Source organism: Carassius carassius, chromosome 48 (genome assembly GCF_963082965.1).
Source record: "Carassius carassius chromosome 48, fCarCar2.1, whole genome shotgun sequence".
Taxonomy (NCBI): domain Eukaryota; kingdom Metazoa; phylum Chordata; class Actinopteri; order Cypriniformes; family Cyprinidae; genus Carassius; species Carassius carassius.
In genome coordinates, this window is record NC_081802.1 from 7,130,435 (window position 1) to 7,146,123 (window position 15,689).

Genomic DNA, 15,689 nt, shown 5'->3' on the forward strand with positions numbered 1-15,689 from the left:
GGCTTGCTACTGTAAAACCTAGTTCAGAAGCACTGCGTTAGATGACACTAAAATCAGTTGATCACACAAAAAGTCAATGCTGAACAATTCAGGAGAGCAGGAATATGCCAAAGTAGAAAAAGAAAAAAATAAGTGCATGTTTTCTAATTAGAAAATGAATGGAACTGCTGACAGAGATCAAGAGATGCAAATGTATTTGGAGATTAAAATCGCAAATCTCTGAAGCACAGGTCACACTGTTTTCAAATTTGAATTTTTATGAAGCTAATAACTCACTGATGTAAAATTAATACTCTGTATGTAGTCTGGCACCTAATTACTCCGAAATAATTAGAGGAACCCTCCCTTAATTGACCTTTTGGAAAGACAGCCCTCAAAAAAAAAAAAAATGTATCAACAAGGGTTATTTTGTGGTGAGGTGGAATCCAGAATCTTTTGGCATTTGAGATGGATGGATTTATTTTTACTGTAATGAAAAGTTAATGTTTTTGGACTTGCAAGATATACAGTATACAGAATCACTTCTGATAAATAATGAAAAATAAATTTAAGAAAAATATATGAAATAATAAATATGTAAAATAAATGAATCTATACTGTATAAATATATAATTTATTTTTTTCATATACATTTATATAAAACAAAACAAAACACACACACACACACACATATATAATTATTATTATTAGCAATTTAGCAGCTTATAGGAATAAATACATTTAATGTATAATTATATATTTAAACATTATAGATTCATTTATTTTACATATACACACACATATATTATATATATATATATATATATATATATATATATATACATACACACACACACACACATGAAATAGATAAGGATCACTAAAGCACTTTGACAAAAAAATACTTTCAAATTGTCAAAGATTAATTTTAATCTCTAGACTTACTTCTGGCATTCGTCCAGAGTGAGGACATGTGGATGGTCCTCCTCAGACAGGGAGACCACAGTGTCTCGGTTGAAGGCATTTGGTCTGGTCTGGTCAATGCTGTGACGGGTGACAGTGGCTGTGGTGGAGCTCGTCCAGTACAGGACGTCCCATCCTCGGTGGTACGCCAGCCCCTCCACAGAACCAACATCTACAGAAGGAGACACGATGACATTGCGGTGACCTGCTACACACACTTAAAACTCACTACACTTTAAAGCCTGAAATGATGCACAAGTTCTTTTATCTATTCATCTCAAACCTTCTATCAATCATATAAGACATAAAAAGCACTGAAGCTCACAAATGCAAGCAGTTGATCTGAAAGCCATAAAACCATATGGGAGGCAAACACCTTCACAGGTTCTTTCAGAAGTGATTCAAAAAGAAGAAAAAGCAGACAGATGGTCGATGTGAAACAGCTAGGGGCCAGAAAAGGTCAAGATGTGTTGTGGAAATCTACGTCAATACTAAAACAACAAAGAAAAAAAAAACACCTTTTGTGCTCTTTGTAAGTAATTTACTTTAAAACACTGCACTTTATGAAGAACTGCTTAATTATTCATGCAATCACACACAAAATTAACAAATATATACATTCATATTTTCTAATTTTACATATTATATTACAAAAGTGGCATGTTAAAAGAAAAAAAGAAAAACAGTATGAAAAATAGAATGTTTGGAATAATTTTATGTATACAATTAATTTCTTATAATTTCAGCCTGTGAAATAACACAATACTGCATTAGCTGCATTAAGCCGAGTTCAGACTGCACGATTTGTAGTCGGGTCACTGTTCTTTTCACACTGCATGACTATCTTAGCCAGCATTTAGTCACTGCTGTGTTCACACTGCACGTTGGATCGGCGACAGAAGGTTTCACACTGCAAGACTTTACAGTAGAAAGAATCGCCAACAACTTTCACAATCAAACACCCACGAGATGTGACAAGGAAACAACGCGATATCACACGTGCAAGACCGGAGTTTTCACGTGAGACTGTGATAGCTCAGATGAAATGTCAAACAGACACGGGTGCTCCTGCTAAATTTATACTAATTTATCTTCCATTTCATGGGTCCAAACAGACCGAGAAGAAAGCCTTTTTCTGAAATGAAGCCATGCATGCTTGCTGATATTGTGGTCTAACTCCTCCCCGAACTCCCTGCTTCTCTGTATCTTGCTCTCTCATTGGCTGTCGGTCATCGCCGATGTAGTTTTCAGTCAGAACACTTTTCAGACAGCATGATTTTGAATCGCCGACAGGTCCAGATATTTAGCATGCCAAATATCTCACGGCATCTGCGATTCTCTCAGATCGCATCTTTGCTCATTCACACTGTGTGATTGAATTTGATGTTGCAATTAGTGGTATTTTTAAATTATCTGCATCAGTCGATACGTTTCTCTGCTTGGCCGATGTGTTCGAGATTGAGCGCACAGAGGTCAGTCACATTCTCCCTCTTGTTCGCTGTCATCGTTAAAAGGCTAATGAACATTTAATTTCACAAACTTAGTTGAATCCAGCTGTGAGATCTTGTGAAGTATGATTTTTATCCAGCCTGATCGTGTGTTCTCTGTGTGATGGTCGGTCCGTGTGAATTTAATGCTTTAAACTTTAAACTCGTGATTTCAAATTATGCTGCACTTTAAGCATTTAACCACTGTGATTTACATGTCATTTTCTCTGTGTGCTGTTTGTATGTGTGTTACCTGGCTTTATTTTGGAAAATATGTTTTTCAATGCACACAAACCTCCAAGAATACAGAGTGCCCTGTTGGTTACAGTATTTACTTCCTTTTTAATTGTATTTGATTAAATATTTATTTATTTGTGAAAAATACGTTGTCATCTAAAGTATGTTTATTTTATTTATTATAATTTTTTATCCATCGTCAAATGATTTCAAATTTTTTATATATTAATTGAAAAAATTATAATTATTATATCGGCTTTATATCGGTTATTGCTCCCACTGCTGTCCAAGATATCGGCATTGGCATTGGCTGTCAAAAAAAAAAAAAAAAAAACAGTATCAGTCAACCACTAGTTGCAATTACATAATGCGTGGGAGATTTTTTTTTTTTTTTTTAGTTTATCGCGCTGCAACCTGAGCAGCATCTTTTAAGAAGCTCTGCAGAAATATGTACATTTTTTTCGGGATGCTCAAAATCCCGCAGAGCCTGACAGGGAAAGTGATTGTCACCAAAAAGGACACGTGAGTTCTACCGGATTATGTGCAGTGAACATAAGGAGTTAACAAGAGTAAAGCAGGACACCAATTGTGCTAAAGAAGGACAATACGGCCTTTCAGAACCAGCAGAATAATTAAGTTATACCATTTGCCATTGACTGTAGAAAAAATACTAATAATAAAAAATAACTTAAAAAAAAATCAATAGTCAGTATCGCAACTGTTTCTCCAAGACAGCAAGGGGATACAATGAAGATCAAACTGACACTTAAATATCCTGCTCTTTTGAGAAAAAAATATAAAATAAAACAAACACTGTAGTCTCACATACATCTCCTCTAGTGTTCTACATGAGATCTCAACAAAGTTACAAAGTGTTTGCAGATTTGCTAATGTCTGCAATCCATCATGTGTAGCAAACACATCAAGTCAACATAATTTGCCTTTGCAGCCCATTTAACATCTGTGCTATCAGGTTTTAGGAGTGAAAGCGATATTAAACGGGCAGTGTTTGATATTAGCCAGAACTGACAGGAATAGTAAAAACTGGGCATTTGCAAAAACAACAAATACTATTAACAAAACAAAATACTATTAAAATTGTATGTTAATATTGATATGCAAATTAGATTGTATTATATCGTCTGTTTGTTTGTTTTCACAGTCAAGTCAATGAGCTTGCAGCTCAACATTCAAATACTCGGCTTGTGCTTGCTGTAGAAGTTGCAACACGCTTCAGAAACCCTCCACCTTCCCCAGTTCCACCTGTATAGATCTGTACAGGGTAATTTCATTTATGTTATGTATAGGGGTTATTTCATCTATGTTATATGTGTAGCAGCAGTATTTCCTACATGCTCAAAGCAGCATGTCCGTGGGTGTATTAGCAGTAGTGAATCCCTATACTTGCTCTGCCACTGCAGCAGCGTAGCAGAACTCTTCCACCAAGACTAAACACATTAACATGCATTTTACCATCCTAAAGTCTCCAAGAGTAATCGTGAAAGAACTTAAAGTGAGTGTTAAATGACTGAAATGGAAATCTAAAATGCAAAAACCAGGGGAAAATAAGTATATAGATATAAATATATAAAATTGATATAAATAAATTAATATATAAATACTAAACCCAACATGATACCAACATACAGTGGTGTAGTATAATGAACTAAAAATACTTTTTTAGAAGTATCTCTACTTTAATTTTTATATTTCAGCAAACTTTTACTTTTACTCCACTACATGTCCTAATTCAAATGAAGCCTATACTTTTACTCTGATAAATTTCCCGTAAGCATATTCATTACTTACTACAAAATAGTCAGAAGAACACAGACTGCAGGAAAACAGGTTTGATGAATCAGTGGTCTGGCGTTTGCAAGTTAGACTCATAAAAACGCCTTTGCTCATGTACAAACAAGTGTGCGCCACGTACAACCGAGGATGATTTCATTTTCCACTCAATTTTGCTAACAAAAAATAGATCCAAACAAAGATCACAGCATAGTTTTGTGTCTCTGAGCAATGGACAGGGTTTGCTTATTGAATGAATCAGCTTTTTTAACAAATCAGTTGATTAAATGCTTTGTTTCTGAATGAATCAGCCATTTGAATGAATCGGTGGAATCTCAACGACTCGCTCATTAACATTCACTTGCTGTCACCTACTGGAGATTTTAATTTCTTTCTAAAGTTTTTTTTGTTTGTTTATGTTTTACTGTCAGTTATTTCAAATATCAGTATTCAACATTTTATGTTAAAAACAAAACATTAAGCCTATTTGTGCATCTGCAGGTTAAATGCATCCATGTCCCACATTAAACTGTAGCCTATATGCTTTTTCAGATGCAGATTCCAGAAATGTTGTTTTATGTTTGAATGAAAGACACCAAGTAGAGATGAAGTGCTTCTTATTCTTACCCAAAAATACAAAAAGAAAGAAATAGTTAAAATCTGAATACAATCTTGCTAGTCAAGCTGTGTGTGAACACACACACACACACACACACACACACACCATACTAATACTGTGTTTGACCCCCTTTGCCTTCAGAACTGCCTTAATTCTACGTGGCATTGATTCAACAAGGTGCTGAAAGCATTCTTTAGAAATCTTGGCACATATTGATAGGATAGCATCTTGCAGTTGATGGAGATTTGTAGGATGCACATCCAGGGCACCAATTTGAAATGATTCAAGCTTTGTGACATGGTGCATTATCCTGCTGGAAGTAGCCATCAGAGGATGGGTACATGGTGGTCATAAAGGGATGGACATGGTCAGAAACAATGCTCAGGTAGGCCGTGGCATTTAAATGATGCCCAATTGGCACTAAGGGGCCTAAAATGTACCAAAAAAACATCCCCTACACCATTACACCACCACCACCAGCCTGCACAGTGGTAACAAGGCATGATGGATCCATGTTCTCATTCTGTTTACGCCAAACTCTGACTCTACCATCTGAATGTCTCAACAGAAATCGAGACTCATCAGACCAGGCAACATTTTTCCAGTCTTCAACTGTCCAATTTTGGTGAGCTTGTGCAAATTGTAGCCTCTTTTTCCTATTTGTAGTGGAGATGAGTGGTGCCCGGTGGGGTCTTCTGCTGTTGTAGCCCATCCGCCTCAAAGTTGTGCGGGTTGTAGCTTCACAAATGCTTTGCTGCATACCTCGGTTGTAACGAGGGGTTATTTCAGTCAGAGTTGCTCTTCTATCAGCTTCAATCAGTCGGCCCATTTTCCTGTGACCTCTAGCATCAACAAGGCATTTTCGCCCACAGGACTGCCACATACAGGATGTTTTTCCCTTTTCACACCATTCTTTGTAAACCCTAGAAATGGTTGTGCATGAAAATCCCAGTAACTGAGCAGATTGTGAAATACTCAGACCGGCCCGTCTGGCACCAACAACCATACCACGCTCAAAATTGCTTAAATCACCTTTGTTTCCCATTCAGACATTCAGTTTGGAGTTCAGGAGATTGTCTTGTCCGGGACCACACACCTAAATGCATTAAAGCAACTGCCATGTGATTGGTTGTTTAGATAATTGCATTAATGAGAAATTGAAAAGGTGTTCCTAATAATTCTTTTATGTGAGTGTATATATATATATATATATATATATATATATATATATATATATATATATATATATATATATATACACTTCCATTTTTACTATACTTAAGTACAATAAGTATCACATACTTTCACTAATAATAAATGAAGTAATATTCTAAATGGTGACTTCAACTTCTACCAGTGATTTTCTGGTAAATGACTTGAAAATTACTTTCAGGTACTTCAGGTATACACCACTGCCCACATATCATGCATCTACAGAAAAATCTTACACAATAAAACCAGGAACAAGTGCCAAGAAAGCAAACTTGACTTTAAACAGCAATAACCTGGTATTTGGTTATCAGAGGTCAACAGGAACAAGACTCCAGATGAAAATTACTAGTTTTTGGAATGAAGGTGACGTGACATTTCCATTTCGGGCTCCGACTAGAGTTACGGAAGACAGCCGAGGCCTTCATGTTGCCATGGAAACACCTCCTATACTATATTATGTGTGTGTCAAGTGATCACATCCCATCTGCGATCCATCATCATCCTCTGGCTAACAAAGACAGATTTCCCCTAGCAGAGACGCAGCATTGGCATCACTGTGTCTCGCTCTTTCTCTAAAGGCCTGAAGGCTGATCATGTGCTGTCGAACCCCTCTGGCATAGTTCACTGTCTGACGTCTTCCCTCTGCATGTCTCTTTCTCCAAGCCAATACTCTTGCAGTAGCTCTCTTTCACCCCAACCCACAATTGATTTTCCTCACACATGGATAAAAAGCCTTCAGGGCTTGAGGTCTTGTGCGCTTATGGAGCCTCAACTAAGTAAAACCTTTCATTCTTTCTAATATTCTGTCCCTGATTCCCGTTGAATTACAATGGCCTCTTTCTTCATTCACAAACCAGATATGTCTCTCTTAAATGACTAATTCTACTTTGGTGTTGTTCATTTTTTTCCTACACTGATTAGCCTTTCTGTAACGAAACAGGTCTGAATGATTCATTTTTGAATCGGACTGATCTAGTTCTTAAGTTTAATTTACTGACTCAATCTGACTGTAGAAGTTTATAGCTCATTCAAATATTTAGATGTTTCTCCTATATTTTGACAATATTCGATATACAGTACATCTTGATCTTCTGACTCAAGACTGCTTCAATAAAATTAACTTCACTTATACTTATTCAGGATCATATTCATTCATTAAAAGGATCTGACTTCTGACTTATGATCTGATTCGTTCATAATTATGGCAACCAAATTTTATGAATAATGGCTTAAATTTCAAGCTTTTACTCAAAGGTAAACCATAACCATAGCTTTTACTTTAATATATGTATCCCCAAGTCCCAATGGGAAAGAAGATTATCAACAAAAATAACAAAATAAATAGATTTTTTTTTTACTTGGAATCTCAGTTCCTATTCATTGGTATTGCATGGAAATGAGTAACTACATCATTCTTTAAAATGTATTTTGTGTTGCACAGAAGAACGCAAGTCCAACAGGTTTTGAAACAACATAATGAGTCTGAATAAATTATGACATATTTTTCATTTTTAGGTAAAGTAAGACTTTAAAAAAGTCGTTAACAGCTTGCAAGAACAAACATTCTGCAATTTAAATGTAAAATATCCCAGAGGCTCTGTTGCAAGCACAGGAAGAGGCAGGCAGGGTGCGCCTATGACAGTTTTGACAGTAGTATTCAAGAAGAGTGAAAAAGATTAGGTGTGATTCCTCTGTCTGTGAAAGATCACGCTGACTGAACAGGCTGAGCTGTTGTCAAAAAAAAAAAAAAAGACTTTTGTTACCAGTGTGATGAGAACAAAGTCTTTAATCACCAGCACTGGTGAAAACTATAGAGGTCTGAGTAATTCGTCGACCTGGACAACTGTCTGGTCTTGAACTGGCTTTGATTTAAGCTGCAATGTCAGATGTGAGCCTTCCTGTGAACATAAGCTGGTCTTTTGAGATGTTGGAGCAACACAGTTAAAGCTGTCAGATGAAATGTACAAAAACATGGTCAGATTTCACACCAAAATCAAAACCATTCTCATGAAATTGAAGAAAATTCTTGGCAAATTCCCTTTCTTCCCAGGTTTTATGAGATTCATCGTCACAAATCAGCTAATATAAAAAAGTCACTTAAACTAAAGAGCTAGCAGTCATTCCCTCACCTCTATCAGGCCTCAAACAAGAGTGCGTACAGACAAGCTGCTTATCAGCTGAACGCCAGCACACATGCTTGCAATATTAATATCACAGGATAAAACTTAGCATCTAGGGTCAGGTGCACCTGCGACAGCCTCATTTGACAAATATCACAATTCCTTTCAGACAAGCTATCGTTCAGCATGGTAGCTGGGAACTCACAGCTCTGCAGGTTAAGGGCAAACTGATTCAATGAGATGTTTGTTAATGTTGACAAGGTTAGGGCCTGATACAGTACATCACAAAGTATGAATGTCAATGCCGACTACTGGGATGCTGCTTTATCCGACTAATTGGCTGAACCCTGAGTGGATAATTTATTTACATTTTACCACCATTAATTGGCCATGATGCTGCTACAAATAAAGCAAATAAATGTGTTAATGAAAGCACAATGGACAGACAACATCAGGCCGGACGTTCCAATTGAAGTGTTCTGGAAAATGGTCATTAAGTTTTGACAACTCCATACAACCAATTTTCAATTCATTCAAATGTTTCTCACAGACGTGATGTAAACTATAAACATTAACGATGTCTGAAAAGCTCTGTAAAAATCATTCATCAGCAATATTCAGAAGGTATCGGCTACACCAGGGTTCTCAATACAATGACTTTCTAAGTCTGGCAACAAAATACAACAATAAAAAAGTTCAACAAAATAAGCAAAAAAATTAAACACAATTACTTACTCTCAGCAATGATGCGTTGTCCTGTCCAGTCGTCATTGATTACTTGTATATTCCCATAATGAACATCGCTTAAGAAAATCCGATTGGTTCCGTGCACTTTCTGACGATGATCAAAGGCCAAAGCTATAACATTTTTAAAATAATTTGGGTTCTCGTACGCCCTGATGGGCGAGTTGTGGTTATTTTCGTCCGATAGATGAATACTCCTCAAAATGGTCCTCTCAGAGTAGAGCAGGTAACCCTCGTACCGGTTGCACCGGAGTCCATCCTGAGCAAGATATCCGTGGGCGCAAGCACAAGTTTTCCGGTTATTCCCCAAGTAAAAACAAAGTTGCTGGCATCCTCCATTCGCTCTGCTGCAAGTGTTCGTACCTGGGTAAGTCAGAAAATCAGACATCAGACTCCCTACAAAGTTTCTTAACCAAAGGTGTCAAACTCAGTTCTTGGAAGGTCACTGTCCTGCAGAGTTTGGTTCCAACCCTAATTAAATCCACCTGAACAAGCTTCAGGATTACTTAAAAATATTCAAGCAGTTGTTTATGGAGCTGAACTATGCAGGATTTTGGCCAGCGAGCAGAGGAGTTTGACATGTGGTCTAAACAAATGATATAAGCTAAGAATAACTTTGAGATGATAGATTCAGCATGCAAACAAACTGCAAGAAAAATCTGAAAGGGTATAATGTTTGGGAGAAATATCCCCTTCCTGTAAAAGCTCAAAAACCAAGAATTAAGAACATTTACTGCTACTGAACATTTACTGCTACTTATTTTACATATGGTGTCCATCGTCAGGTGTTCGTTCATCAGCAGGAGTATCTAATCCTGCTCCTGGAGGGCTACTTTCCTTTCAAGTTTAGCTCTAGTGCTCATTAATCACCTCTGAACTAGCTAATCAAGATCTTCAGCATTATTTGAAGCTTCCAGGTAGGTGGGGTAGAGCAGGTTGGAGCTAAACTCTGCAAAAAGGTGGTCCTCTAGAAGCGGGATAGGACAGTCCTGCTTGATCTGGGATAAACGTGTACTTGTGTGCATTGGTGCAATGTTTAAAGAACAGGAAAACTGTCATTAAGTGAAACCTCAACCTTTCTCCCGATCCTGGTTAAAGACCTTCACATCTTTCAGACTGACACCCAAGCCGCTCCTGATGGTCACTAGGTCCACGGCGTCTTTCTTGGAAGCACGGCGGATGGATCCATTGGCGTAGGCTCTACCATTATGGGGGCATAAGACCAAAAGTTTGACACTTACTAATCAATGGCCCTCAACTAATTAAATGCAAAGAACTCATTAAAATACAGTACACAGCTGGTCTAACAGAAGGTGAGGTAACCCATCCTTGGAATGACATTGAACCACAGGAGATTCTGAAATAATCAAATGTGTTTTTTTGCGCTAGCATCATGACCTTATAGGGAATATGGGACAGTATCTGCTTTCTTGGGCCATTCTTAGAGACTGTAACATTTATGGAAAAATAAATTACCTGTCAGACCAGAAGAGGTAAGCCCCAAAGACTGCTATGGAAAACATATCCACCCCACTCGATGAGAACACAATCTCCCTCTGCTCACCCAGCTCAAGGTTGATTCTTTCAATCTTGCTGTTGCGGGCGTCGCACCAGTATAATTTATTTTCCTTACAACAAAGTTTTAAACATCATACATTTGTTAAATTAAGAACAAAGGTGTAATGATCTTGCCCTAAAACTGCAAGATAAGCCATGAAATCAACATGGATTGCAGCATAAGCATGTAGGGAAAGCAGACCTGATAGTCTATGGAGATGCCATTAGGCCTTGATAGTCCGGTGCTAACAAGCACAGATTGCTCTGAACCATCAAGATGTGACCTGGAGATGGTAGGATTCTGGCCCCACTCTGTCCAGAAGAGAAACCTGCATGAATTCATAGGAAAATATGTTTAAGTAGTCTTCCTGAGGAATTTTGACCTTTGCACAGTTTGAAATCCAAGATTGCTCTACAATTGGAGTGAAGACAAGTATATTGCTAATAGAGTTACTGTTTATTTGGGCTAATGAGGTGTTCAAGTCCTCCTGGGATGTTCAGAAATTGTTTTTCCTCTCCTCTACCATTCACAGTATATGTCTAGGTGGAATCAGATAGTACATGGTCTAAAAAGGGGTATGACAACCAAAAAGGATACAACAGATGGACACTGGGGCAGTACCCTTGAAGGTACAACTTTGTACCTTATCTACCCCTAAAAGGTGCATATTAGCACTTTAGAGTAGTATTATGTACCATTAAGGTACTACTATGCACATTTAAGGGGGAAATCGAGTCTTTTGGTGATGCCAGTGAAAAACAGAAAAGTGGTTTCAAGTGAAGCTAATTATTTTGATGCCAGACTATAAGGAAAACTTTTCTTTGGAATAATATGCACCAATTAATTGTTAATCCAAAAGGCAAACAGAGAAAACAGAGTAATTTCCAAAATGCAAAAGGGATCTTTGAAGTCATTCCAGGTTAATCTGATAAAAAAAAGTGACTTGAGACAAATTATTTCTATAAATCGACCAAATCTTATTGACCCATTTCTAAGTAAGATAGAGGAACAGATAGGAACCCAAAATAGATGCAGCCACATGATAGGGATCTGAAATATGTTGAAGCTTAATGTTTATACTTCACTTTTACAGTACAAAGCTGTAGATAATGAGAAAACTCATTACAAACATGAGGTCAAGATTATGGCCCTCTCAAATTAAAATACATGAAAAGGAAATTATAAGGCCTTTAAGGAGGACGTACAGCTGCAGTTAACAAGCTTTGAGGTGCTAATTGCACATGCTAACTGCTCTCTAGACAATCATAGGTCATTCATTTAAATGCTTTCACTTGAGTGAACTGAAGCTTAGCATTGGAAGAAAATAAACCTGTATTTTGAGTTGGAAACATACAAAGGCAGATACATACCCTTTCACTGGGTGTACAGCAATGGCTCTGGGTTGATCAAGACTGTCAGATATCACCACGGCACGGTACATGCCATTCAATCGAGCAACCTCAATGAGATTTAAGCCATGGTCCGTCCAGTAAATATTACCTTTGGATGCAAAGCAACAAAGACCCTGAACCAACAGAGAAAAAATAAGCTTGACAACATCAATTTGGAAATGCACAGAAATGCTAAACTAAGAGAAACCTTCACACCTGCTATCCAGTCCACTGCTAGTCCTTCAACACGTCCGAGACCACTTGTGACGATGTCCTCTCTCCAGGTCTGGTCTCGACTGGATCTAGAGATTCTGTTGGAGCCCATATCTGTCCAGTACAACGTGTCATTTCCTAAGAAAATAACCCATAGTTAAAAGGTTTGCCTAAAATAGTTAGCTTCTGCTGTTTAAGTCAGATCAGCTTCGGTCCTGGAGGGCCACTGAATTTTGGTCCAAACCTAATCAAACACACCTGCCTGTAGCTTTTTTATTGATCTTGAGTACATTTATTAGCTTGTTCAGGTGAGTTTGATTATGGAGGCAAAAGGATGCACAACCTATCATATTGGTCATTAGCTGATACTTTTTAGTTTCGTGGCCTAATGGATAGAGAGTCGGACTTGTAACCCAAAGGTCATGGGTTCGAGCCTCTGGTCCGGCAGGGATTGTAGGTGGGGGGAAGTGAACATCCAGCACTTTCTCCACCTTCAATACTATGACAGAGGAACCCCCAACATTGGCTGCCCACTGCTCCGGGTGAGTGTTCATGGGGTGTGTGTTCACTACTGTGTGTGCACTTGGATGGGTTAATTGCAAAGCACACATTCTGAGTATGGATCGCCATACTTGGCCACACGTCACTTCACTTTCACTTTTGTACATTTCATTGCACAAACTAATTTAATATATTGTTACATTTAGATTGCCATTGCTGTCACCTCACTAATCAAATCTTTTCAAACATTAAATAAATTTATTTCAGTGTTTTATTTTATTTTTGTATTTTCCATTTTTATATACATTTTCAGTTTTGACAACAAAGGTTTAGTTGCTTTATTGTGTGTTTTTGTAATTATTATTATTATTATTATTATTATTAAAAGTATATAGTATTTAAATTAATTATTAATAACTTATTTCAGTTTTATGTTATGTTAAACTAAATACATTTTAGCATCATTGAGAATATTTATAATTAGAATTTTTTTTAATGTTTCCTGCATTCATATTTCTTTGAGTTTTTTGTGTGTTAGTCTTAGCCCTTTCCCTTTCATTCAAACCTGCATTTTCTCCAAAATAATAGAGGCTAAAAAGGCCCAAGGCACCCTGTGATTGTCCTGGCTCCCATGGTCTGTACCTTTCAAAATGCTTTTCGTGAAAATTGCTTTGACTTGGCCGCACAACATTATCCGTAGCTTCATGCATCACCAGCTCCTCGCCCACTCAAAAATGTACATTATATCCCTTTTGATAAAAACTGCAATGAAGCCAATTCACACTGTTATGAGACATCGGCTCATCTGTCCAGCTAATCTGTTTAGATTATCTTCCATCTGTCATAACAGCATATCGCATCCCTTAACCTCAACTTGCGATGAAAAAAATGTATTTAGACAAGCAATGCAATGCCAATATTTGCTCTATCATGCAAATGCAGAGCTGCAAACTGTCGCTGATGCAAAGAATAGCATTTCCGTCTTAGAACGGAGACAGCTGTCCAATTACTGCACTATAGAAATCTGTCCAAAATACTGGCAGATACCTTGCAAACGAACGTTTCCCCATGTCAAGAGGTGATATGTTGTTGTGCACATGGCATGGTAATGCCTAATTGCTCTGGTTTCTAAATACACAATTCAAACAACAATAACATCAAAACTTTCTACCTAATTATAGTCTGCAGAATTTTTACACAATTCTTTAGGGGTTAACCTTGTTTTATATTAAACATCTTGAACTTTTAACAAATTAATCTTCAAAGCAAATTTCAATTATTATAGCTGTGATGTTACATTCAAACCATCATAATTTATGAACTTTGACCATCCCCTTTTTAGTGTGACTGTCCTCTTTATGCCATTATAATCTCTTTAGGATTTTTTATTATTTTTTATTATGACAACATACATTTCATTTCTTAAACTAAAAGTACTGAATTATTTTAAGTAATTGAAATAAACTTGAATAATATATATATTTAGATATTTAGATTATAAATAAGAATAAAATAACACTTGTGCTGTGTTACAGTAAAAAAAATCATTAAAATACACTTTCCTTAATGATTTAATAATCCATGTAATTGAAATAAAGCTGGAATAGAATACATTTTTGTAAAAAAAAATATCAAAATGCAGTTTCCTTTTTGATTTAAAGATTCGTGTAAATGAAGAAAAGCTAAAATAAAAATATTAGCTGAAAAACTAATTGTTTTGTTTTGGGGTTTTATAATCAAATAAAAAGTGTACTTACCGGCATGATAGTCCAGACCCACGGCAAATAGAGTGCCAGTTAGCGGCATCAAAACTTCGGAGTTATCGCTGGGATCAAGAGACAGTCCTCTTATACCTTCATTAATGGAGTACATCAGGAAAGACTGAAGACCTAGCAAAGAAAAAAATAAAACCAACCCCTGTCCAGGTCAATATGCTCTAAAAAATAATAATAAAAACAATACATCTGAGATCGGAAGGCCAATTACTGTACATCCGTATGCAGAGGTCAGAACTAACGGTCATACCTTCACAGGTGGAGCGGTCCGGACGAAGGTTGTAGCCTGTTGTACAAGAACACGTCCGAGTTGTTTCAGAAGTGGGAAGGCAAAGCTGGGAACATCCGCCATTGTTTGGTACACAAGGATTGCGACCTATGAAGAGAATTAGAGGATCTGTGACGGCGAACAGGTGTATCTAATGCTAATCTGTCAAACTAACTTGTGTACCATCTTAAACCAATTTCAAGAACATCACAAACACAAAAAGAATTGAAGGGGAAAAAAAACTGTTGCGTTGACTTTGTTCCTCGGACACCTCGACAGAAACACCCCAGTTAGCTCATTTGAAGTGGTGTAATGAGATGGGCCTTCACTCCCATGAGGGCCAAGTCAGAGAGATAAATGAGGGAGTTATTTTGTATGAGGAGATTTGAGAATGTAGCAAAAAGATTTACCTTTAAGAGTCCCTAATTGCCAGTGTTTTTTTTTATCCTAATAGAGCATTTAGATTAGAGGATCAAGCTCTCCTCTGCTAATAGACATGTAAGTGATATGAATGTCTCTCTCCATAATTCATAAAGAGGAAAGGACCTTGACACTGTGTGTCTGTAGAAATATAACCAGGGTTGCCAACTCTCACGCATCTGGCATGACACTCACGCTTGGACTTCAGCGTGAGATAGATGCTGAAAGCGTGAGTGTCACGCCAGATGCGTGAGAGTTGGCAACCCTGCATAGCCATTATGAAACATAACCCTGTCCGAGTTATGTGCAATCTAACCTTGTATAAATGACAACGATTCATTCATTTATTCATTCATTCATTCATTCATTCACTCATTCATTATTTATGTTTTCCAAGCCAGGCTATAGGAA

General features: G+C 37.2%; 1 protein-coding gene across 1 annotated transcript in view; it reads right to left on the reverse strand.

Annotated features, from left to right (window-relative positions):
* Positions 1-15,689, reverse strand: part of LOC132131111 (low-density lipoprotein receptor-related protein 1B-like) — a 238,602-nt gene that overhangs the window by 86,072 nt on the left and 136,841 nt on the right. The window contains exons 33-41 of the mRNA XM_059543053.1: positions 14,841-14,966; positions 14,573-14,704; positions 12,318-12,452; positions 12,081-12,210; positions 10,912-11,038; positions 10,629-10,780; positions 10,228-10,352; positions 9,144-9,515; positions 925-1,114 (exon numbers count right to left, since the gene is read on the reverse strand). Of these exons, the coding sequence (XP_059399036.1) occupies positions 925-1,114; positions 9,144-9,515; positions 10,228-10,352; positions 10,629-10,780; positions 10,912-11,038; positions 12,081-12,210; positions 12,318-12,452; positions 14,573-14,704; positions 14,841-14,966 (1,489 nt within the window). The remainder of the gene's footprint in view (positions 1-924; positions 1,115-9,143; positions 9,516-10,227; positions 10,353-10,628; positions 10,781-10,911; positions 11,039-12,080; positions 12,211-12,317; positions 12,453-14,572; positions 14,705-14,840; positions 14,967-15,689) is intronic.